This window comes from Geotrypetes seraphini, chromosome 9, assembly GCF_902459505.1.
Source record: "Geotrypetes seraphini chromosome 9, aGeoSer1.1, whole genome shotgun sequence".
NCBI lineage: Eukaryota > Metazoa > Chordata > Amphibia > Gymnophiona > Dermophiidae > Geotrypetes > Geotrypetes seraphini.
In genome coordinates, this window is record NC_047092.1 from 86,449,781 (window position 1) to 86,475,403 (window position 25,623).

The 25,623-nt window shown below is 46.4% G+C and overlaps 1 protein-coding gene across 6 annotated transcripts in view; it reads right to left on the reverse strand.

The window, feature by feature from the left end:
• Positions 1–25,623, reverse strand: part of BRAF (B-Raf proto-oncogene, serine/threonine kinase) — a 1,024,017-nt gene that overhangs the window by 76,778 nt on the left and 921,616 nt on the right. For all 6 annotated transcript variants that reach the window (XM_033958817.1, XM_033958818.1, XM_033958821.1 and 3 more), the window contains one exon: positions 15,772–15,906. In XM_033958817.1, the coding sequence (XP_033814708.1) occupies positions 15,772–15,906 (135 nt within the window). The remainder of the gene's footprint in view (positions 1–15,771; positions 15,907–25,623) is intronic.

Here is a 25,623-nt window from a genome sequence, read left to right on the forward strand (position 1 = left end):
CCCGCCCGCCCGCCCGCCCGACCGACAACAGGCCCGGTCCGACAAACCTCCCTGCCCTGTGGCCGCGAGTCTAAATTACCTTCTTACAGCAGCTGGAGTATTGAAGCTGCATGTGGCTACCGTAAAGGTCATCTCTGACGCAACCGGAAGTTGCATCAGAGACGAACTTTACGGCAGCCATATGCAACTACAACGCTCGACTGCTGTAAGAAGGTAATTTAGACTCACGGCCACAGGGCAGGGAGATTTGTCAGTCGGTCGGTTGGTTGATTGGGCGGGGGTAGGAGAAAGAGAGGAAAGGTGGAATGGAGAGGAAAGGCGCTTATGGGAAATGGGTAAAACAGAGGAGGGAGAAGGACGCTGAAAGCACATGGGGAAGATAGAGGGGGGAGAAGGATGCTGAAAGCACATGGGGAAGACAGAGGGGGAGAAGGACACTGACAGGACATGGGGAAGACGGGGGAGAGAAGGACGCTGAAAGGAAATGGGGAAGAGAGAGTGGGAAGAAGACGCTGGCAAGGAAGAAAAAAGAGATGCCAGACTATGGGGGAGCGGAGGGAAGATGATGGGTGCCAGACCAATTTGGAAAGGGGGAGAAAGGGAGAGGCACAGTAACAGAGCAAATGGAAGACGCAGAGAGAAGAGAGACAGTGGATGGAAGGAATTGAATGAAAAGATGAGGAAAGCAGAAACCAGACAAAGTAGTATATTAGTTGTGTTGATAAAAATTTATAAACAAAGCCCTGTCAGCTGAACATCTCTTTCTCCAGTTCAGCAGCCAGGACTTTGATTTATAAGGAAGAAATAAGCTAAATATTGCAGTACTGAGGCTTGTATGGATGCTGCGGGGACGGTGATGGGGCGGTGAATGGGATGGCGGTGAAGGGGAAGGTGCAGTGATGGTGACAGATTTTTTTCCCCGTGCTATTCTCTAGTGCTCATGTCAAAAGCTTCCATCTGACTCAGCTTCCTGTTTCCGCTTTTGACTGAGCACTGCGTTGCCGATCTGAAGTCTGTTGATGCCAGGGGTAGAAGGAGGCCCGTTGCCGATCTTAAGTGTCATCGCGGGGGAGGGGGGGTTGCAGATCTTGTTGCCAAAATCAGAAAGGTGAGGAAGGGAGAAAGATGGGCCTGTGGTGGATGGAGAGATTGAGAGAAGGGGGCAGATGATGGAAGTGGGGAGAAAGGGGAGAGAGAAGAGGGCAGATGATGGAAGTGGGGAGAGAGAAGAGGGAAGATGATGGGGGAAAAGGATTGAGTTAGAGAAATACTGGAGGGGGTGAGGGAAAGAGGTGGCGAGCTGCAGGTAGACAGTAAAAAAGGAAATTGATGAGAGGGTAGTAAGAACGTAATCTAGATGGATGCAGAAAATAAATTGAAAAGGAAAATGAGGGAAGAAATGGATTGCAGAAGAGAGGTGTGGGAGAGGGAAGAGATGCAAGACCAATGGGGGTGAAAGGAGAGATGGAAGGGGGAGGCATACAGTTTCTGGAAGGGGCATAGAAGGAGAGAAGATGCCATATAGGGAGGGGCAGAGAGATGGCAGACAGTGGACGGAAGAAAGAGAGTAACAAGAAGATGAGGAAAGCAGAAACCAGAGAAGACAAAGTTAGAACAAAAATTTTCTATTTATTTATTGCTTTAGGAGACATATGTCACTGTTTCTATGGTGTTGCATTTTATGCAGAGTGCAGCTTCTTGCTGGTTCAATTTAACCTTTGTCTATGTATTTCTATTTTATCCCCCCTTTTACAAAACTGTGGAGCGTTTTCTAGCGCCAACCGTAGTGGTAGCAGCTCTGATGCTCAGAATACTATGAGCGTCAGAGCTGTTACCACCGTGGCTAAAATCCACACTACAGTTTTGTAAAAGGGGGAGGGGTTAGTTTGTGATGACATTCCATACTAGGCAAAGGTGTTTTCTGTGTTCTGTGTGTTCGAAAGACATGGTTTTCTGATAGGATTGACGGTGTAGGATTGATCTGTACTAGTCTGGTTTGTTTAGTTTTACAATGGGTGTATTGATGTACTGCTCACTGCAATATGTAAGATGCTGCCTTTTCATAGGTACTCATGTGTGACGTGTGGCTTGTTACTAAAAATCATGTTTTTCGTACAGATGGAGGGGTGCCAAAAAATGATGGGCCCCGGGTGTCACATATGCTAGGTACAAACAACTCAGATGTATTGAAAACCAATGTATGTATAAACAACACTTCCAATGGGAGACTGGTGTGGTCAAAAGATGTTATAGCACTAAGAATGTACTGCAGAGGCTCTGCGAAACCAATATCAATTCTTTATTGCTCAAAAAGAAGGAAAACGCCTCAGAAGAGGCCCTCCCACCTCCACAATAGTGGATCTCAAAGGTGGTTAAGCGGTAACCTCATAGGCAAAACCTTCTTGCAAAAGTGAGCAATTGAATCAAAATTTGTGCTTCACATAAATAATGAATTGAAGATAGAAGCAAAAATACTACTTATCTTAGAGCTGATCGGCACACCGACGGAGGCCAGCGTTTCACCGACAGGCTACATCAGGGTGTGACCCGACCGATCAGTCTGCAAAGAGAAGAAAAAACATAGGAACTTAGCAGTTTCACAATGAATTAACTCCTTGCTATAACAAAGCAAAAGCAAAAACGTACCTAAACAAGAGCGAATGCTAACGCTTCAAAAAGTCCAAAAAAATGGCTCCCCTGGGGTGGCTCCGGAATTTCGGTTTTTAAATCTTCCCGGTTAGATACGTCACCAACCGGAAGTGAATGAAAGGATAGCGTGACAGCTGAGAGAAATCTAGCAAAAACAATAACAGTCTCCTCCACTACAACAATATTTATTCTTATTTTTTATTTTGTTTATTATCTTCTTTTCTTTTTCTGTTTTGTTCTGATTTTAATTTAGATGTTGTACTAAAGTCTTGAAGTTCTAATATAACGTACTCCAATCCAGTCTCTGGTTTAGCCCAACAGGCTTTTCACTGTTGAGTAAGTGAATCCAAAATTGCTCTGCTCGCAATAAACGAGTAGGGCGATTATTAGTTCCTTCTTCTATATGATCTATGACAAAACAACGAAGATCTTCAAAGATGTGATTCTGTTCCAAACAATGTACTACCAGGGGAGCTTGTAACTTGTTATTATGCAGGCAACTCTTGTGTTCTGTGATACGCCTTCTAAAAGTTCGTGTAGTTTGTCCTACGTAGATCTTTAAACAAGGGCAAAAAATAATATATACTACGAACATTGTAGAGCAAGACGTAAGATGTTTGAGCCTGTAGATTTTACTTGTACCTGGATGTACAAAGTGATCAGCAAACTCCGCAGTGATAGCACATGTTAGACACTTGCCACACTTAAAATGTCCTGTTGATTCGGTGCTTAATCCTTTAGTTTGAGATGAAACAAAACTAATGTCAGCAGGACTTAGTAATTCCTTCAGATTTTTCTGTCTGGTGAATGCTATGCGAAGGTGAGTTTCAGTATATGTGGGATGTACTGCCAAAAAATCCCAATGTTTCCTCAGAATCTTAGTGATACCATTCACACTCGGGGAATATTGTAAAATGCATGTGGCTATATTGTCTTCTGTCGTTTTGTCTCTGGGGAGGAACAAAAGGTCCCTGTTTAAATATTTCGCTCGCTTGTAAGCTTTTCTGAGGGTATGCTCTGGATAACCCCTGGTTTTTAACCTGGTGTATAATTGTTTACTTTGTGATTTATAGTCAGATAATTCTGAACATAGGCGACGATATCTGAAAAACTGAGATGTAGGAAGGCTGCGTTTAAGTGGTAAGGGATGATTGCTTGAGAAATCAAGAAAAGTATTTCTGTCGGTGGCTTTCCTGAATACAGTGGTGTTGATAGTGTCCTTATTCCTTAAAAAATAAGAATAAATATTGTTGTAGTGGAGGAGACTGTTATTGTTTTTGCTAGATTTCTCTCAGCTGTCACGCTATCCTTTCATTCACTTCCGGTTGGTGACGTATCTAACCGGGAAGATTTAAAAACCGAAATTCCGGAGCCACCCCAGGGGAGCCATTTTTTGGACTTTTTGAAGCGTTAGCATTCGCTCTTGTTTAGGTACGTTTTTGCTTTTGCTTTGTTATAGCAAGGAGTTAATTCATTGTGAAACTGCTAAGTTCCTATGTTTTTTCTTCTCTTTGCAGACTGATCGGTCGGGTCACACCCTGATGTAGCCTGTCGGTGAAACGCTGGCCTCCGTCGGTGTGCCGATCAGCTCTAAGATAAGTAGTATTTTTGCTTCTATCTTCAATTCATTATTTATGTGAAGCACAAATTTTGATTCAATTGCTCACTTTTGCAAGAAGGTTTTGCCTATGAGGTTACCGCTTAACCACCTTTGAGATCCACTATTGTGGAGGTGGGAGGGCCTCTTCTGAGGCGTTTTCCTTCTTTTTGAGCAATAAAGAATTGATATTGGTTTCGCAGAGCCTCTGCAGTACATTCTTAGTGCTATAACATCTTTTGACCACACCAGTCTCCCTTTGGAAGTGTTGTTTATACATATGCTAGGTACGCCACTGATGTGCACCATCCCCTCCATCCATGTGTACCATCTCCTCCCTCTTTCTTTTCTCCCTTCCCCTGATAACTGATAATATATTTACAAAAGTATTTAAGAAAAAAGGTTACACTCGGGTCTAGAACTCAAGGCTTCAAGGCCAAAAGAACCTTATGTCTGAACTGAGTAGCCCTAGATACATCAGGAAATACGAGGGGGTGCTGAAAAGTTCTCAGCCCAACTAACACTGTAGCTGAAAAGAGTGTTATTTCGTTAGTTGCCAATTTCCATAAACAAAATTCTATGTTTTGACATTATTTCAGATCACTGATTGAACCATATCCACATCATTGATTGGGTTGAGAACTTTTCAGCACTGTGGCGCTGCTGGTGCCGGTTTGAACGATGGCCCCCAATCAGCGCTCAGAATAGACCACGCTGGACGTGCCTCCAGGAGAAGCTGGAAGTCCTGCTGGTTCTTAGTCAGTAAGGAAGAACAAACAGTCAGGAACAATAAAGTTTCTAATATACCTGAGTCTCAATTTATTGAGTTCATAGCCCTTTAGCCAGGGGTTAGTCCATTTATTTCATGAACAAAAAAAAACATCAAAAGAATAACCGGGCTGCAAAACAAAAGCCCACACCTTCCTTACAGGTATTAAGAGGTAAATACTGTAACAGTCTATAATAGTCCAGTCCTAATAAGCCCGCAGTCCCAAGCAGGGCAGGAATAAGACTGTGACAATTTCTCAGTTGTATGAAATTGTTCCAATTAGGCCTGGCTTGCAACAGGCCTGTCCCAACCAACTCAACAAGCAGTTGGTGGGGGAGGGGAGTAGCCGAATCCACTTCTTCAATAAGCTTGCCACAAATGGCCCCACAATCCCACCCAAGGATCTTGTGTGGATTCTCCCCACTCAACTACCCCTGCACACAGTTCACAATGCAGTCCCAAATCAGTCGCAAAAAAGGCAAAAAGCCAAAATCTTACCAACAAATTAAACCTGGCTTTAATGCTACCAGATCCAGGCACCTTTATAGCCGTGAGCTCAGCTCTGCTCACCGGGCTTCAAACAGGTGCATACAGGTTTCCCGAAAACCAGAAAAGAAAAGTCCACCAAAATTAAGCACAGCAAAAAAAGTAAAGTCATTGTACTTAACTCTCATCCATTGCTGATGCTTCTGGTTCCATGGCAGTGTCCATAAACTCCTTGGGCTCCGGGTTAGCTAGCTGGCTGGCTTCAGGAACAGGGGCTGTATCAACCATTTCAATATCCTGGTTTCTCTGAGACTCAGGAGACCCGTCCTGAGAACCTCCTTCCTGGGCTGACCCAGGGTAGACTAACTTGGTCTTTCTCAGGGCTGCTTCTAAAGCATTGAGGCAACCACGCCCTGTCCTGAAAGGGGGAAGGGCAGCCTGCAGCTTTTGCTGGGTTTTTCCCTGGGCCCTAATTAGGCCCAGCAGCTGTGAATTACCTGAGCTTGTGGTTTTGCTCTTAGGCTGTTCCTTTGTATAAGGCACCTCCCTCTGCTCCAGGCTGTTCTCCCCATATTCCTCACCTCCCCAAGGTTTTATAAGATGGGGTTTGAATGTGAATTCAGAACCTTCTTTTCTATTTGTGTCTAACCTGTCACATTGGTTAGCCCTCTTCAAGGCAAGGCTAAGGTTAGGCGGAGCCTTCCCTGGCACAAGCCGAGCTTTAGGGCTAGGGTTGTGACATACCCCCACCCTTAATGGCTGCCCGTCCCTAGTCTGTGGAGGAGTAACCTGGATTCTTGACAGGCTGTCCACATTGGTACTAAGTTTGCCCGGGCGATGGTTAGTAACACCTCCGTGGTCTGTTACCTTTTTTCCCTTGACTTAGGGGCGATGTGTCTGGGTCCTCAAAATCCTCAGGCCACCTTAAAATGGGGGTCTCGTATTTCCCTTCTGAGGCCCCGCTGTCATAACCCTTTGGACTCTCCAACCCATCCACCTGTTGAGCTAAGGCTGCGATAACCTGAGTCATTCCCCCTAGCTCCTCTTTTTGCATTTGAGTGATTTGTTCTTTTAACTCACTCATGCCTTGTTTCATTTCCTTAAAGGTGTCTACAACCCGTTCAAAATGTTGGGCGTGATGCTCCAGTTGCTCCCCCTGAGCTTGCTGTTGTTCAGCCCAACTCTTTGTTCGCCCCTGGTTATTTGCTAATTCCCTACACAATGTTTTTATTTCACCCACACTGTGTTGGACTGCTTGCTGTTGGGCTTAGCTTTCCTCAATCTGCCCTTTAACTTGTTTTAACTGGGCGCTCATCTGGTCTAACAGCTTCCTAAGACTTTCGGATTCCCGCTGGCACTGTGCTGTGATTTCCTCCCTGGATTTCTCCTGAGCCCGGTCCAGCGGATCCTTCCAAGATAGGAAACTAGCCTCTGCCTGTGACTGCAGGTTTGTTTCCCATTTTTTGCTGCGCTGTTCCTAACTCTCCCCTCAGAGTTAATATTTCTGCACGTTATCGGTACCTAAGGATTCAGGGAAAGGTAGAGATCCTTGAGCACTATTCCCCGTGGACTCAAACCCCTTCTGTCCCCTCTTTGTATCGGGGAGCCGCTCTCGTTGTTCCAACTTGGCGTGCCAAATTCTCTCACACACTATTTGGGTGATACGGTCCCCAGCTTGAACCCTGTAATCTGTATCCCCATGATTCACTAATAGTACCGCTAGATTCCCTCTAAAGTCAGGGTCAATTACCCCTGCAGCCACATCCAATGAGTGCTCCAGGGCTAACCCTGACCGCGGGGCTATCCTAACATAGGAACCTGGCGGGGGTGACACTTGGATATCTGTCATTACCAAGGCCCTGCTTTTAGTTGGGGTAGTTTGCGCTTGCACAGCATAGAGATCGAACCCCGCTGCTTTAGCATAGGCTCGAGTCGGTGCCAAGGCCTTATCCGAAAGTGGGGCCCAGCGAATAGAAGGACACCACCCCCTTTGCCTTGGCCCCCTGAAACGACGCCACCTCCCTGTAGGAGCAATCACTCTATCCCCCAACACACACTTCCCCGGGTTCCCCCCTCCTTGAGGAACCCCCGCACGAACCTGGGCTAACCAGTCTCTGCCCAAGATTAACGGGTAAGGAGTAGATTTTAAGACCGCTACTTGTAAGCGGGTTCTCTCCCTGCCATAATCTATAGTCATGGGCCCTAGAGGATATTCCCTAGACTCCCCATGAATACAGGTAATGGGAACTTTCTCTGCCCCCAAGCTCTGATTCTTTCCCAACTCGGACCAGAGTTGGCCCGAAGCCACCGATTGCTCGGCCCCGGTGTCGATGAGGGCTGAGACTTCCCTACCTGCCACAGAGACTAAAGTCCAATATGCCTCAGGAATCTGGGTGTGTGTCCCCTGGGTTACCATCAAGTCCCTCCTGAATCTACAAAACCTCTGGGTGTGCCCCGACTTTCCACATCGATAGCAACGGAGCACCTTCTTGTGCAAGGTCTCCTTGGGTTTGGGATACCCAGGGGTTTTGAGAGGTTGAACTTGGCTCTTTACTGCCTTCCCCTTCTCCAAGCTCTGTGAGGAGGCTGTTCGCTCTTCATCATTAGCGCCCTGGGCGTCCAAATACGCCTCAGCCCCCTCAATAGCCTGGTGAAGGTTCTTGCACCCCTGTCTCCGAATCCAGCCCCGTAGGTTTTTCGGGACTGATTCTAAGAACTGTTCCTTAACCAACTCTAGGAACAAAGCTCTGGGGTCCCCTAAATATGTGTGCAGCCACCTCTCAGCTAATTTTGTTAACTTCTGCACCAAAGCCTTGGGTCTCTCTTTATCTTGCATTATAGTAGACCTAAATCTTTGTCTATAGTGCTCAGGAGTAAACCCTAAATACTTCAGGATATGGTTTTTAACAGCCTGGTAATTGTTAGCTAACTCGGGGTTTAAGGTTTGAAATGCTGCTAGTGTTTCTCCAGCCAGACAAAGTAAAAGCCTGACAGCCCACTGTCCCTGCGGCCAACCAGCTGCAGTAGCTACCCTCTCAAATGCAGACAAAAATTCGTCCGGTGCATCTGCCGGTGTTATTTTGCATAAGTTCAAAAGCGATAGAGGGTTAGCTGCTACTGCCGGTTGCTGTGAAAAACTCAGTCCCGGCTCGCTGCCCGTAGTTGGCGAGGGTCTCTGTAACAGTTGTGTCAGTACCTTAGTCTGCTCCCCCATAGCCATCACCATCTCATCCTGCTGTCGCCTTGAGAGTTCCTGAGAACGGTACCATAAGTCCTGGTTGGCTTTGAGCACAGCTTGCAGGTCCTCGCTCTGCTTCTGTCTTTCCCCGGCCAGGAACGCCATCAGCTGCTGCTGGTCCATCTTCCTCCCGGGTCTGGAACAGAAACAAAAAACAAAACCAAGTGCGGAACCTTCAGACAGCCTAGCTATCTCCCCTCACCAGCCCCTTAGCTCGAGTACTTTTACCAGAGGTACTGGTGAGTCTGTGCCTTGGTTAATAGGCCTCCTTGGCCTCCAGTCGTTCTGTCTGCGTTTCTGTCCTCTCTGGAACCCGGTCTGGTCCTTGTCGGTCACCTTCTGGATCAGGTCTACCGCAGGTAAGGCCAGGTCCCTCTGGTTCCGTCCTCAAACTGCTTCCGCCCAGTTGTCCGGATATCCTCCGCAAAAGACTCGTCTCCCTCAGCAACCACTGACAGAAGAGACTTGAAACCAGTCGCTCCAGTATAGAGGTCTGCACGGGAACGGGGATTGCGGGGATCCCGCAGGTTCCCCCCCTGGCCCACGGGACTCCCACGGGGACGCCCCCTGGCCCACGGGACTCCCATGGGGATGCCCCCCTGACCCACGGGACTCCCACGGGGACGCCCCCTGGCCCACGGGACTCCCACGGGGATGAAAACAGCCTACCTAAATTCTGGCGATGCAGGCGTGCAGCTTACAAGTCCAGCGTCGCGGCAGGAAATAGCCATGCTGAGCAGTGAGCTCAGCACGTACACAGATGAAAGCCTTGCTTGCTGATTGGTCCGGCGGCCCCGCCCCGCCGTGCCGCCGGACCAATCAGCAAGCAAGGCTTTCATCTGTGTACGTATTGAGCTCACTGCTCAGCATGGCTATTTCCCGCCGCGACGCCGGACTTGTAAGCTGCACGCCTGAAAAAGAAATCATCCTGGCCGGGGTCGGTGTCATGCTCCGGAGCTTCTACAGCCTTCCTATCTCCCTCTCCCTTCTACCTGCTTCCGGCCACACCCCCTGCTCCGCGGCTCTCTTCGGCAACTCAGCAGCAGCGATCGACACAAGCTTCTGATGTCGGGGCCTACCCTCTGCGAGTCCCGCTTGTTTCAACTTCCTTTTTCCACAAAGACGGGACTCGTAGAGGGAAGGCCTCGATGTCGGCAGCTTGTCTTGATCACCGCTGCTGACGAGTTGCTGAAGAGAACCGCGGAGCAGGGGGGTGTTGCCATGTGCAGGTAGAAGGGAGAGGGCCAGATGCAGGACTCGTGGGTGAGGGAGGAGAAGAGAGAGAGAAAGAGAGAGGGGAGGGAAACAAAAGGAAATATTTCATACTGGGCTGGGCCGGAGTGGAGGGAGGGTGGAAAGATTCTGGCTACCGGGTGCAGTAACAAAGGAAAAGGGGGGAAAGCTGAAAATGGAGATAGTGACACAAAGAAGAGAAAGAGTAAGCAGGACCTACTGAATAAGGATAGAGATACAGAGGGGACATGAAGAGGAGGTGAAATAGAGACATAGAAGTAATGCTGAAAAAGTGTGGGGGGGGGAGATAAAGACATTGAAAGGGCAAATGGTGAACATGGGGTAAAGACAAGGACAGAGACATGAAGATTCTGAAAAAGTGGTGAGATAGGGATATAGGTGAGATGGACACAAAGAAGGGTGATGCTGGAAAATAGGTGGGATGGTAATTCTGACAAACACAGAAGGGAAATGCTGGATCAAGGAGAGATGGGGCTCAGGCTGGATGGAATGAGGAGAAATGCCTTGTTGGCCCGGAACTTCCTCTCCTACGTCAGAATTGACATCAGGGAGCGGAATGCTGGTCAGCGCGTCGCTTCTGCAGGGAAAGCTTGGGACAGCAGTGGCTTGGGGGCTATTCCCCGATGGCGGTGGCAGCAAACCGAGTGGCTTGGGGGAGGGCACGGAGAAAGAAAGAAAGAAAGGGGGCAGACAGGGAGACAGAAAGAAGGGGGAACAGGGAGACAGAAAGAAAAAGTTGGGGGAGAGAATGAGGTCTGGAGGAGAGGAAACATACAGGAGGCTGAAAGAAAGGAAGAAAGATTGGATGCACAGTCAGAAGAAGAAAGTGCAACCAGAGACTCATGAAATCACCAAACAGCAAAGGTAGGAAAAATGATTTTATTTTCAATTTAGTGATCAAAATGTGTCTGTTTTGAGAATTTATATCTGCTGTCTATATTTTGCACTATGGCTCCCTTTTACTAAACCGCAATATCGTTTTTTAGCGCAGGAAGCCTATGAGCATTGAGAGCAGCGCGAGGCATTCAGCGTAACTCCCTGTGCTAAAACCTACTATTGTGGTTTAGTAAAAAGGGAGGGGGTGTATTTGTCTATTTTTGTATTTTGTTACCGAGGTGACATTGCATAGAGTCATCTGCCGTGACCTCTTTGAAAAAACCCGGAATATGAATAATTAACATTTTCTCTGCCTTTCATTGTGCTTTGTGTTTTTTTAAAATTTTATTGTTGGTAGATCATTTTGACTTAGTCTTTATAAAGTAGCTCGCAAGCCCATAAAGTGTGGGCACCCCTGATCTTACTCTGGGGCACCAGACCTCCCTCACGGCACACACACGGCAAATGGAAGAAAGAGGAGAATTTTTGGTCGTAGGGAGGAAGGTACAGAATGTGATAGGGAAGAAAAAGATGAGAGTGAGAAATGTGGCAAGGGAACAATGGGACAGATTGAAAGGGATGCAAGAGGGAGGAATATTGGACAGTGGTGAAGGGAATGGAGGGAGAGATGTGGCATAGTGTTGGAGAGGGTTGATAGAAGGAGAAATGTTGGGCATGGGGCTGGTGGGCAGGCATGAAAGATGAGAAAAAGATAAATGCTGGACCATGGTAGGGGAAATCAATGGACAGCAACAGAAGAATTTAGAGAAGATGGGAAAGCGGAAAAAAGAAACTGGGACCAACTTTATGGAAAAATAAGTCTCCAGACAACAAAGGTAAAAAATGGAATTTATTGACTAAAATATGTTAGCTTTGGGAAATGTATATGGCAGATGTCTTTGTTTTGTGTTCAAAAGAAAAGGAAATGCATTTCTGGTTTTATTTCTACAGTGTTGAAGTACTTGTTGACCCTTGCTGTGACTGGTGGGGATCCCCAAGCACCGCCAGCAGAGGACCTCCTCTAGAGATGGCCAGAACTCCCCTCCACCAAACACAGCAGTCGCTGGCAGCATCCATGAGCCACTGAGGTGCCAGCATCTGTGACTCAGGGACGCTACTGCTGCCTGCTAAGCTTGGCAAAAGGGACCCCCGGCCAACTGCAAAGGAAGTCCTCAGCTGACAGTTTGTGGGTTCTCATCAGCTGAGTATTTATATTTTATATTTACATTAGAGGTTCTGGTAGAAACCCATTTACAAAGTATGTATTCTTCCCAATTAATATTTCCAAATTAATAAAGTCTCTTTGCTTATTTGTAAATGGGTCTCTACCAGAGCATTTAATTCAGTAGCATAATTAAATAAAATAACTATTTCTGAAGTTTATAGGGAAGGATGGTGACGGAGGGGATTCCTCGCGGGGATGGGTGGGGACGGAGGGGATTTCTCGCGGGGACGGGTGGGGACGGAGGGATTCCTCACGGGGACGGGTGGGGACGGAGGGATTCCTCACGGGGACGGGTGGGGACGGGTGGGATTTTGGCGGGGACGGGTGGGGACGGGTGGGATTTCTGTCCCCGCGCAACTCTCTACTCCAGTACAGGAACAAACAAAACAAACTAAAAAAAAAAAAAATCCAAAAAGCCAAACTTTTTTTTTTTTTTTCAAAAAAGTTCCTTATAATGTCTAGCAGGAGGCACTGTATCCCACTCCTGATACCACTTGTGGCGCTGCCAGTGCCCGTTTGAACGATGGCCCCCGATCAGCACTCAGAATAGACCGCGCTGGACATGCCTCCAGGAGAAGCTGGAAGTCCTGTTGGTTCTTAGTCAGTAAGGAAGAACAAACAGTCAGGAACAATAAAGTTTCTAATATACCTGAGTCTCAATTTATTGAGTTCATAGCCCCTTAGCCAGGGGTTAGTCTATTTATTTCATAAACAAAAAAAAAACATGAAAAGAATAACCGGGCTGCAAAACAAAAGCCCACACCTTCCTTACAGGTATTAATAATAATAATAATAACTTTATTTTTCTATACCGCCATAGTCAGGCGACTTCTAGGCGGTTTACATTATAAGAAGGCTGGACATTCAGCGAATAGCAAAAATCTTAATACAATACGATATCATAGATCCACTTACAATACAATACAGTGAGTCTAAATACAATAACATATAATACAGTCTAAATACAATAGTATATAATACAGTGAGTCTAAATACTGTAACATATAATAAGTCTAAATATAATACCGTACAAGGAGTCTTAATGCAGTGCGATAGTCTAAATGGGAAACTTACGTGTTAAATTGGAGATCTATGGGCAAAGAGTATCTGAGAGATTTAGGACATCCATAAATTGGAGTTCTAAGGGTAGAGGAGATCTGAAAAAGAGGGGCTTCTTGAGAGAGAGAAAGGCGTTTGTTGGGGAGGGGAGTCCTAGTGGGGGGGGGGGGACTGTTTTAGTCAATGAATTTTGCGAATAGGGCGGTTTTGATCGATTTGCGGAATGCATTATAAGTCGTATTGGGTTCGTTTATGTGGTTTTTCAGCCAGATTTGCTGTCTGTTCGCTTGGAACTTAAAGGTTCTGTCCAAGGATTTGTATCTGCAGCCTGTAGTCTTTGGGTAAGCAAAGATGTTTTTGTTTCTAGTCGTTCTAGTGGGGTTGTGTAGGCTGAAGTGAGTTTGTAGGTATGATGGTGCTAGTCCCCAGGCTTGCTTGAAACAGGTGCAAGCAAATTTGAAAAGAATTCTCGCTTCTATTGGAAGCCAATGCAGCTTTTTATAGTAGGGGCTGATGTGGTCGTTTTTTCTTAGTCCGAAAATTAGGCGGACGGCGGTGTTTTGTATTAATCTCAGTTTTTTAATTGTCTTTTGTGGGATGCCCAGGTAGATGATATTGCAGTAGTCAAGGAGGGATAGGGTCAGTGCCTGTACCAGCAACCTGAATGATGTAGGGTCGAAGTATTTTTTTATGGTTCTTAGTTTCCATAGCGTGTAAAAGCATTTTTTCACTAGTGAATTTGTGTGGTCAGTCATAGTTAGATGAGTGTCAAGAGTGATACCCAGTATTTTTATGTTTTTGGAAATTGGGTATTCGTGGTTGTTTATTTTTAGCGATGTTCTCGTAATAGTGTCATTAGGACTAGCCAGGAAGACTTTTGTTTTTTCTGCGTTTAGTTTTAGTTTGAAATTATTGGTCCATTTATCGATTTCGGTCATTGTGTTTGAGAGGGTATCTACAATTTCTTTTGTAAATACTGTAACAGTCTATAATAGTCCAGGCCTAATAAGCCCGCAGTCCCAAGCAGGGCAGGAATAAGACTGTGACAATTTCTCAGTTGTATGAAATTGTTCCAATTAGGCCTGGCTTGCAACAGGCCTGTCCCAACCAACTCAACAAGCAGTTGGTGGGGGAGGGGAGTAGCCGAATCCACTTCTTCAATAAGCTTGCCACAAATGGCCCCACAATCCCACCCAAGGATCTTGTGTGGATTCTCCCCACTCAACTACCCCTGCACACAGTCCACAATGCAGTCCCAAATCAGTCGCAAAAAGGCAAAAAGCCAAAATCTTACTAACAAATTAAACCTGGCTTTAATGCTACCAGATCCAGGCACCTTTATAGCCGTGAGCTCAGCTCTGCTCACCGGGCTTCAAACAGGTGCATACAGGTTTCCCGAAAACCAGAAAAGAAAAGTCCACCAAAATTAAGCACAGCAAAAAAAGTAAAGTCATTGTACTTAACTCTCATCCATTGCTGATGCTTCTGGTTCCATGGCAGTGTCCATAAACTCCTTGGGCTCCGGGTTAGCTAGCTGGCTGGCTTCAGGAACAGGGGCTGTATCAACCATTTCAATATCCTGGTTTCTCTGAGACTCAGGAGACCCGTCCTGAGAACCTCCTTCCTGGGCTGACCCAGGGTAGACTAACTTGGTCTTTCTCAGGGCTGCTTCTAAAGCATTGAGGCAACCACGCCCTGTCCTGAAAGGGGGAAGGGCAGCCTGTAGCTTTTGCTGGGTTTTTCCCTGGGCCCTAATTAGGCCCAGCAGCTGTGAATTACCTGAGCTTGTGGTTTTGCTCTTAGGCTGTTCCTTTGTATAAGGCACCTCCCTCTGCTCCAGGCTATTCTCCCCATATTCCTCACCTCCCCAAGGTTTTATAAGATGGGGTTTGAATGTGAATTCAGAACCTTCTTTTCTATTTGTGTCTAACCTGTCACATTGGTTAGCCCTCTTCAAGGCAAGGCTAGGGTTAGGCGGAGCCTTCCCTGGCACAAGCCGAGCTTTAGGGCCAGGGTTGTGACAGCACCCTGTCATAAGTTAATTTTCCCACCACAAAAGCTTACTTCCTTTTTCCCCTAAATAAACCTTCATTACTAGCGATTTATCACTTTCATGAATAAAAGTAACATGCAAAATAGATCTAGTGGTAATAATATCTTGTGGATCTTCCACATAGGCTGTTAAATGAACATCAGGAGCACTAATTGATCCACTCCCTGTTGATCACTCTGGAGCTTTCTCTTAAAAGAATAATAGCAATTACTCAGTTGAATAGCTTGAGTTAGCTAACCTTAAGCTTTTCTTGAGATAGTTTCTAAAAAGTATCTCAAGGGCTAATGAATGAATAAATTGAGAATCCTTCAAATTGAGACAGAAGTAGCCCTTACAGTAGCAACCTGTGACTCCAAACCTGAAACATGTTTATCCAACAACACTAAATTTGAATCCATATTTTCAAACTTGTCTGTCACAAGAAGGGACTTGTTTGTGTGCAGTGTTATAAAAATAATAAGCAGTAGTAATACAAAGCACAAGTAAATGCTGTTACAACTGAATAACATAATACACTTCTCATGAACTGCATTTTAATATATCTTTAAGAAATGCTGCTCCTAACCTGTGGAAAGAGAGGTCGCTCATCTCTTTTCTTCTTCATGCAATCTGCCATTAGTCTCTTCATGGCTTTGGGACAATTACTCCGTACCTTAATGAGATCTGGAGACAGGTAACCTCGTCCCACCATGAAAATAATCTTTGTAGTTTGAGAGAGAGAGAGAGGGGGAGAGAGAGAGAGTTAGCAGTTGTACATTATATATGATCTTCTTATGCTCTATAACACCAAGTGGTATACAGACATGAGTTTTCTGTGACCTGGGATATCCTTCAACAATTAATTGTAAGTTTTATGCCCTGTGAATTTTCTATTCACCTGTCCATTGAGGGAATGAGCAGGTGATTTTAATATGTTTCTACTGTATGTTTTATTTAGTCTTGTTATACCACCTTTTAATACCAAAATGCCAATGCAGTTTACAAACTAAAATTCAGGAGAAAGGATAGGAACTGCATGCATCCAGCTAGGAAAGCAAAAGATATATGAACAGGCAGAAAAAGGAGTAAAGAACAGAAAGCAGAACTGGTCCGCCTACCTAAACCTAACACTAACCACCTTGCATTTTGCCCTGCATAATCAGAAAAGGTGAGAAGAAAAAATTAGTGTTGAGACTCATAAGAAATATCCTATGAGTGGCTTCCAAGCGCAGGTAAAAGAGGTAATGAATTTCATAGCAAATGGATCAGGAAAAAGAAGAGTCTGCCATGTACATTCTAACTCTGTATGAGGAAAAGGGCACAGGAAAAGCTGGCAATTATACTGTGAACAAAGTGAATCTGGAGGGAACATGCAAAGTGAGCATGGAAGAGATGTAGAATGGAGTGCTAGAATGAAAGGCTTTATGGACTAGGATCAGAATCTTGAACTGAATTCTATAACAAATTAATAGCCAATAGATCTGAATTAGTAAGAATATGGCATGAATACATTTATGGGCCTTACAAAGAATTATGATAACAATATTTTGAACAGTCAGCAGTGGTGATCCCCATGTAAGCCACACTGCAATAGCCTAGGTAGGAGATCAATACAGCACTGGGCATTCTGAGTAGTTCTGAGAGATGAGGAAATTTCCCTGGGTAAGTAAACATTTTGCTGAGGGCTTTGGTGATTAAAATATTGGAGATAAAAGAAAAATTATAGCTTTATTGGTAAAGACAATTTAATAATAAAAAAAAAATATATCAAAGTTTATTAACTAGTTTCCGTAGTGTTTCCCACAATTTTAAACTTAAGTTTCTATCTCTGGCAGAAAATTTAACAGCCTTGGCCTAAAGCATTAACAAATAGCCTGTAGAAGGCATAGCAGGGCCTAATTCATTCTTTATATCCACCCACCCCCTGCACATCTCTTAATTTACAGTCAATTATTCTAATTAGGATAATAAGAGGAGAGTTTCATTACAGAGTTTTAATTAGATTTTATTGCTTGTTGAGAAGTAAAAACCAAATAAATCATAAGAACATAAGAACAAGAATTGCTGCTGCTGGGTCAGACCAGTGGTCCATCGTGCCCAGCAGTCCGCTCACGCGGCGGCCCTCTGGTCAAAGCCCAGCGCCCTGAGACTAGCCCTATCAGCGTACGTTCTGGTTCAGCAGGAACTTGTCTAACTTTGTCTTGAATCCCTGGAGGGTGTTCTCCCCTATGATAGACTTCGGAAGAGCGTTCCAGTTTTCTACCATTCTCTGGGTGAAGAAGAACTTCCTTATGTTCGTACGGAATCTATCCCCTTTCAATTTTAGAGTGAACATAAGAACATAAGCAATGCCACTATTGGGTCAGACCCGAGGTCCATCGTGCCCAGCAGTCCGCTCACGCAGCGGCCCACCAGGTCCAGGACTTGTGCAGTAGCCCTCTATCTATACCCCTCTATCCCTTTTTCCAGCAGGAAATTGTCCAATCCTTTCTTGAACTCCAGTACCGTACTCTGTACTATTACGCCCTCTGGAAGTGCATTCCAGGTGTCCACGACAAGCTGGGTAAAGAAGAACTTCCTAGTATTCGTTTTGAATCTGTCCCCTTCCAACTTTTCCGAATGCCCTCTTGTTCTTTTATGTTTTGAAAGTTTGAAGAATCTGTCCCTCTCTATTCTCTCTATGCCCTTCATGATCTTGTAGGTCTCTATCATGTCTCCTCTGAGTCTCCGCTTTTCCAGGGAGAAGAGCCCCAGTCTCTCCAATCTTTCAGTGTATGAAAGGTTTTCCATACCCTTAATCATTCGTGTCGCTTTCCTCTGGACCCTCTCAAGTATTGCCATACCATTCTTAATAATACCCAAACATTCTGTTTGCCTTCTTCGCAGCTGCTGCGCATTGTGCCGTTGACTTCATTGTTGTGTCCACCAGTACACCCAAATCTCTTTCAAGGTTTCTTCCCTCTAATACTAATCCCCCCATTTGGTAGCTGAACATCGGGTTCTTTCTCCCTATATGCATGACCTTGCATTTCCCTACATTGAAGTCCATCTGCCATTTATTCGCCTACTCCTCCAGTTTGTTTAGGTCCCTTTGTAGGTCCTCACACTCTTCCGCAGTTCTAACCCTTCTACAGAGTTTAGTGGCATCTGCAAATTTTATATCTTCACACTTCGTCCCCGTTTCCAGGTCATTAATAAATACATTGAACAGCAGCAGTTCAAGTACAGACCCCTGCAGAACTCCGCTCGTGACCCTCCTCCAGCCCGAGTAGTGAACCTTAACTCCAACCCTCTGCCTTCTGCCTGCCAACCAGTGTTTGACCCATCTGTGCACGTCCCCTTCCACCCCGTGGTTCCACAGCTTCCTAAGTAGCCGCTCATGAGGTACCTTGTAAAAGGCCTTTTTGAAGTCGAGGTAAATGATGTCTACGGGTTCCCCTTTGTCCAACTGGCTGTTTACCCCCTCAAAGAAGTGCAGTAAGTTTGTTTGGCACGATCTTCCCTTGCAGAAGCCATGTTGGCTCGCTTTCATCAGCCCATTTTTTTCGATGTGCTCACAGATGCTGTCCTTTATCAGTGCTTCTACCATCTTGCCTGGAACCGATGTCAAACTTACCGGCCTATAGTTTCCCGGGTCTCCTCTTGACCCCTTTTTAAAGATAGGTGTAACATTTGCTATCTTCCAGTCCTCCAGGATCTCTCCAGTTTTCAAGGATAGGTTGCAAACTCGTTGGAGTATTCCCGCTATCTCATTACTTAATTCTTTTAGTACCCTAGGGTGGATTCCGTCCGGGCCTGGTGATTTGTCGCTTTTCAATCTATCTATCTGTTGGAGGACATCCTCATGGCTCACCTCTATTGTTGACAGTTTTTCTTCTTGATCTCCATGAAAGATCACGTCGGGTTCTCGTACACTGGATGTGTCCTCGCTTGTGAAGACTGACGAGAAAAATTTGTTTAACCTGTCGGCTACCTCTTTTTCCTCCTTTATCACTCCCTTTATGTCTCCATCATCCAACGGTCCTACTTTCTCCCTCGCTGGTTGCTTCCCTTTAACATATCTGAAGAATGATTTGAAGTTTTTTGCCTCCCTGGCCACCCTCTCTTCGTATTCTCTTTTTGCTCTCCTAACCAATTGATGACATTCTTTTTGGCTTTTCCTGTGTTCTTTCCAGTTCTCCACAGTTTGGTCTTTTTTCCATTTCTGGAATGATTTTTTCTTGTCTCCTATTGCTTTCTTCATCTCATTGTTTATCCATGCGGGGTCTTTTGCTCGGTTTTTTTGCACCCTTTTCTAAATCTGGGGATGTACATATGTTGTGCTTCTTGCACTGTGCACTTGAATAGAGACCAGGCTTGCTCTACGGTTTCTGTTTTCCTTGAGTTGTTTCTGAGTTTTTTCCTTACCATTGCTCTCATAGCATCATAGTTCCCTTTCTTGAAGTTGAACGTTGTCACTGTGGTTCTCTTCCCTTTTGCTGTACCTACTTCTAATTTGTACTGGATCATGTTGTGATCGCTGTTTCCTAGTGGTCCTACTACTTCCACTTCCTTTGCAGGTCCCCCTAGTCCGTTGAGGATTAGGTCAAGAGTGGCATTCCCTCTTGTTGGTTCCTTGACAAGCTGATCCATAAAGCAGTCCCTCACAGCCTCTAAGAATTCTGTTTCCCTCACACAGTTCGAGTTTCCAATACTCCAGTTTATCCCGGGGTAGTTAAAATCTCCCATTACTGTCACGTTCCTGTTGTTGTCTTCCCGCCTCAATTCTGCTGCCAGATCTTTGTCGTTTGCTTCCGTTTGTCCAGGTGGACGATAGTATAGACCCAATTTTATGTCAAGGCCATTTTTTCCCGGTAATTTAACCCATAATGACTCCAATCCTTCCGCCTTTGGTTCTATATCCACTCCGGACGAGGGAATGGTGTCTTTTATGTATAGTGCTATTCCTCCACCCTTCTTGTGGGTCCTGTCTCTTCTATAGAGTTTGTACCCTGGCAGTACTACGTCCCATTGGTTATCCTCGTTCCACCATGTTTCCGTGATTCCAATGATGTCTAGATCCTCTTTTTTGGCTTTGACTTCTAACTCTCCCATTTAGGACTTTAGGCTCCTTGCATTTGCGTACAAACAATTTAAGTCCCGGTCTTTTCTTTTCCCTGCTGGTTTTTCATGTGTTTTGCTCCTCTTGCCATCCCCTATTTCGGCTGCCAGTCCCTGATTTCTGCTCCTTTCTTCCTCATTTTTTGGTGCATCTTTTTCGTCCGCAACCTGATTTTCCGATTTCTCCTGTTCCTCTAATTTTATTTGTTTGCCCCTCTTGTTGGTCAACAGTTTCTGTTGTTCATCTCTTGCTTGTTCCCAGCATTTATCCCGCTCAGTATCTTCTTTGGATACTCTTGTCCGAACCGTCAACGTCAGGTCAACTGTCGGCTTTCCCCTTCTTTTCAGTTTAAAGCCTGCTTAATTTCTCTCTTGACGTTGTTTGCTAGCAGCCTCGTTCCTGCCATGCTCAGGTGTAGTCCATCCCTCCTGAAGAGCTTGTTCTTCCCCAAAAAAGTTGTCCAGTTCCTCACAAAAAGGAATCCTTCTTCTTCGCAACATCTCCTCAACCATACGTTTATTGCTTGTAGCTCAGTCTGCCTCTTCTCGTCTGCCCTCGGTACTGGCAGAATCTCTGAGAATGCTATCTTCTGTGTTCTCAGCTTCAGTTTCCTTCCTAGGATCTTGAACTGTTCAGTTAGCGTAGTCTTGCTGTAATTTCTCCTGTTGACATCATTTGTTCCCACGTGGATTATTACTGCTGTCCCTTCTGTTTCTGTGCCATCCAGGATCCTCTCGATTCTGTCGGTGATGTCCTTCGTACTTGCTCCTGGGAGACAGGTCACTAGCCGATCTTCTCTCCCTCCTGCTACGTGACTGTCCACTTCTCTCAGGATTGAGTCTCCCACGACGACTGCAGATTTCCCCTTCTTCAGCTTTCTCTCTGGTCTCAAGTCTGTATCCTCGGTGTGGTTCATTACTTCTCTTCCGGGATACCAGCCAGTTTTCGCCCTCTCTGCTTGCTCGAATCTTCTATGTGGTCCTTCATCCTTGGCGTCTGTTGGTTCCTGTCTTCCATTTGTTGGCCCCTGTCCTCCATCTCGTGTAGACGTAGCTTCCTCGCTCCAGCGCTGCTGCTGATCCTGCTCTTCTACCTGCCTGTAGGCCTCCTCAATGAATCTTTTGAGCTCCCTTACTTGCTCCTCGATATGGCTCTCTCTTGCGGGGCCTTCAGTTGTCTTGAACAGTGCTTCCGAGATGTGGAGCCCCTCCAGCTCTTGAACCCTGCACTGCAGTCGACCAACTTCTTTCTTCAGGCTTTCCAGTTCCTGACACCGACTGCATACGTATGCCTGCCTTCCTGAGGGAAGGTAGTCATACATATGACACTCCGTACAGTACACTGGGAAGCTCATCCGGGTTCCTGCTGCTTCCATTTCTCTTTCTTCGCAGTTCACTAGATGCTCTCTCCCCTGTCTTATGTCTTTATGCGGGCGGGCGCTGTGCTCTCTCCTGTGCTTGGCTCTTTCCTGTCTACTTCTTCTGCCGCTTTTTGTCTTGGTGGGTCTGTTATCCACCCTTGGGCCTCTTTCTTGTCCCCGGAGCCTGCTGCTTCTTTATCTTTTCCTGTCTTGTGTGTGTCTTATTGTGTGTTTTCTTCTTGTGTGTGCGCTCTCCTTACATGCGTGCTCGCTTCTTCCTTACCTGGTGTTCTGGAGTCCTTGGCTGTCTTTACTCGGCCCTTCTCAAAGCCCTTCGCAAAGGCGCTCTCGCTAAGGCGAGCGCCTTTGACGCTCGCCTTTGCTGCGCGCTGAACGTCCATGTGCCATTGGCCCCCCCCTCTTAAGGGGGAGTCCAGGTGCTGACTCGGGTGGTGACACGGCTGGTGACGTGGGTGGGCGAAGCTAACTCTCGCCGCTGCTCACTCCTCACCGCTGCCGCTGACCTCTTCCTCTCCCGGCTACCTCACCTCTTGCTGCTCCAAGGCCGCTGCCCTCTCCTTCCACACGGCTGCTTGTTTGTCTCTTCGTGCCGCGGCCCCCCTTCTCTTAAGGGGGAGTCCGGGCGCTGACTCGGGTGGTGACGCGGCTGGTGACGCGGGTGGGCAGAGCTAACTCTCGCCGCTGCCTGCTCCTCCCCGCTGACGCTGACCTCTTCCTCTCCCGGCTACCTCTCCTCTCGCTGCTCCAAGGCCACTGCCGCTACCCTCTCCTTCCTTAGAGAGGGTGAACAACCTGTCCTTATCTACTAAGTCTATTCTCTTCAGTACCTTGAATGTTTCGATCATGTCCCCTCTCAATCTCCTCTTATTAGTCTAATATCCCTAGTTCCTTAACAAGTTTCAGCAGTGAGAGGGGTGCTTTGTCAGATATATGATTATATCCAGTTGGTAAGAAGTTATATGTGTGTGCTCAATGCAAACAGCTCCTAGCTCTCAGAGAATGAGACTCTCTTGAGGCTAGTGTAGCAGACTTGAAGGAGCTGAGGCAGGCAGAGAGATACATAGAGACCCACAGGGACCCTGGTGAAGTAAAAAGTAATCCTGTAGCCAGGACCTGCCCACTAGGGGTTGCAATATCCTCTCATATGTTTCCAGGGGCTTCTGCCCAAGAGGGAAAGGTTAGGACAGCTATTGTAGTTGGTAATTTGATCATTAGGTATGTAGATAGCTGGGTGGCTGCTGGACGAGAGAATCTCTTGGTCACTTGCTGCCTGGTGCAAAGATGGCAGACCTCATGTGTCACCTAGATAGGATCTTAAAATGTCCTGGAGATTCTGTTTTTCTTGTAATACTTGTTAATAATATTTATAACTAGTCTTTAAGCCCGTTACATTAACGGGTGCTAGAACATATGTGTGTGTGTCTGTCTTTATTTCTTTCTCTCTCTGTCCTTAGCCGCTTTCTTTCTTTCTGCCTTTCTTTTTCCTTGGCTGTCCATCACCACCCCTTGCCTGCTCCCCCTTTCATTTTCCCTTCCTTTTACCTCCCCTGTGTCCACCACCACCCCTTCACTGCTCTCCTTATGCAGCAGCAGCCCTTCTCCCTTTGTTTTACCTCCCCCCTGTCCAGCAGCACCTCTTTCCTTCTCCCCCTGTCCAACATTAGTCCTCTGTTCCTTTTTCTTCACCCCCCTGTCCATCAGCATCTCTTTCCTTCTCCCCCTGTCCAGCAGTAGGCATCCCTTCCTTTTTTATCCTCCCTCCTCCTTCTTATCCCTATAATACTCTTACCTTGCTCTGCCCCTGATCAGAGGTTCCCGACAGCCGCCCAGTTGCACCCATTGGAAAAGTTCCCACTGCCGCATCCCACACCCCTCCTGACGCGGCTCCCGCTGTCCTTTCTGTTTGTCTCTGTCCCTGGCCCCCTTTTGTCTGTCTGTCTTTCTGTGCATCTCCCTGCCCCTGTGTCTTTCTGTCTCCCTTCCTCTCTCTGTGTCTGTCCAAAGCAGCATTCCCTCCCCCTCCATTTCCCTCCTCCCCCACCAGTTCCCTGTGCAGCAGCATTAGTGTTTCCTCTACCCCCCCTTTCCCTTCCCACGGTCCGGACTACAAACTTGGTGATTCCAGCAGCGCTTGCATCACTCTCCACACGCTGCTTCGGGTCATTCTTCTGCCCTGATTTACTCTGGCACGTCCCTGATGACATCATCAGAGATGCAACAGAGCAAATCAGGGCAGTAGAAGGGCCCGAAGCAGCGTGTGAAGACTGATGCATACGCTGCTGGAATCGCCATTCGGGCCCGCGGGAAGAGAAGGGGTGGGTGGCAAAGGAGGAACGGAGATCGGCGGCGGCAGGAGGAACGGAGATCGTCGTCTGGCTGCGGTCCGGCTTACGCTGCTGGAATCGTCATTTGGCCTGTGGGAAGAGAAGGGGGTGGGTGGCAAAGGAGGAACGGAGATCGCGGCGGCAGGAGGAACGGAGATCGTCGTCTGGCTGCGGTCCGGCTTGTGTAGAGCAGGGAGGCTGTGACGTACTAAGCGAGCAGGTTGTGACGTAAACACACTCATGCGCACTCGTGTTTCCGCGACAGATCAGGGAACATGACTTTTGAGTGCGCATGCGCGGCCTAGCATTTTATTATATTAGATTACAATTTTAAAAAGAATGTGCTAGGGAAAAGCCTGCTGTCTTGTTATATGTGGGTACCAATGACATGGAAAATTTGGGAGGGAGATTCTAGAAGTCAAATTTAGGCTCTTAGGTGGAAAGCTGAAATCCAGATCCTCTAGGACAGCATTTTCAGAAATGCTCCCCACTCTTTGCATAGCACCCAAGAGACAGGCAGAACTCTGAAGTCTCAATGCATGTTTGAGACAATGGTGCAGGGATGAAAGATTTAGATTTGTCAAGAATTGGGCAGCATTCTTGGAAAGAGGGGGGGGGGGCATATTCTGAAAGGATGGACTTCACAACCAGGATGGAGCTAAGCTGCTGGCGCTAACATTTAAAAAGAAGATAGAACAGCTTTTAAACTAAAATTGGGGGTAGGGAGAAATCTGACAGTTGCCCAGGAGTACATAATTCAGCATGAAGGAGAAACAACCTATAAAGATGAAGAACGATGACATCGCTGTTTGGTATGCATCAAATGACTTGATGCTGTTGAGACCTGCAATGCCTTAAAAGAATGCACCAGTACTTATAGCTCAACAGCCGGTAACATTGGTGCAGCAGGTTGTCTCAAAGTGGTTGACCTCGATGAGAATGCATACCATGAGGGAGAGACAACCTGTGCTGTGGGGAGCGTCGATGTTCGGTCTGCATCATGAGAATTGATGCCGTTGAGATCTGTGATGCTAGGAAGTATACACCGGTACTGATGGCTCAACAGCCAGCACCATCTATGCAGCAGGTTGTCCTGAAATGGATGACCTCGATGAGGAGACAACCTGCGAAGCATTGGTGTCGTTGATTGGTCTGCATCAAGAGACTTGATGCTGTAGAGACCTATGACACTTGTTGAGAAGTGGATGCTTCTGAGCCGGCTCTCTCGATGTTGACATCTACACAGAGACTTTTGATGTCGACGGCTGAGAAAATCTGGCGATGTCCATGGTTGTGCCAAACAATTGCTCCTGCTAAGTTCGATGGGCCTTAATAGAGCACGATTTGAAGAAGAACACCAAGTACAAGCCCCAATGTGGAGTTCAAGGTCTAAACTCTGAAGACACCAGTTATGAGGGTCGGCTACTGAAATAAATTACTAGCACAAACCGCCATTCTTAAAATCTGTCAAAGGTTTCTCGATTACTGCTCCCAAAATATGGAATCATTTACCACTTTACCTTAGAGAAGCAACCAACCTGGAGACATTTAAGGGCTCCCTCAAATGCTTTCTCTATACAGATGCTTTTGAAGGATAACAAGAATACTATATGTGTATAGTCCAGGCCTATA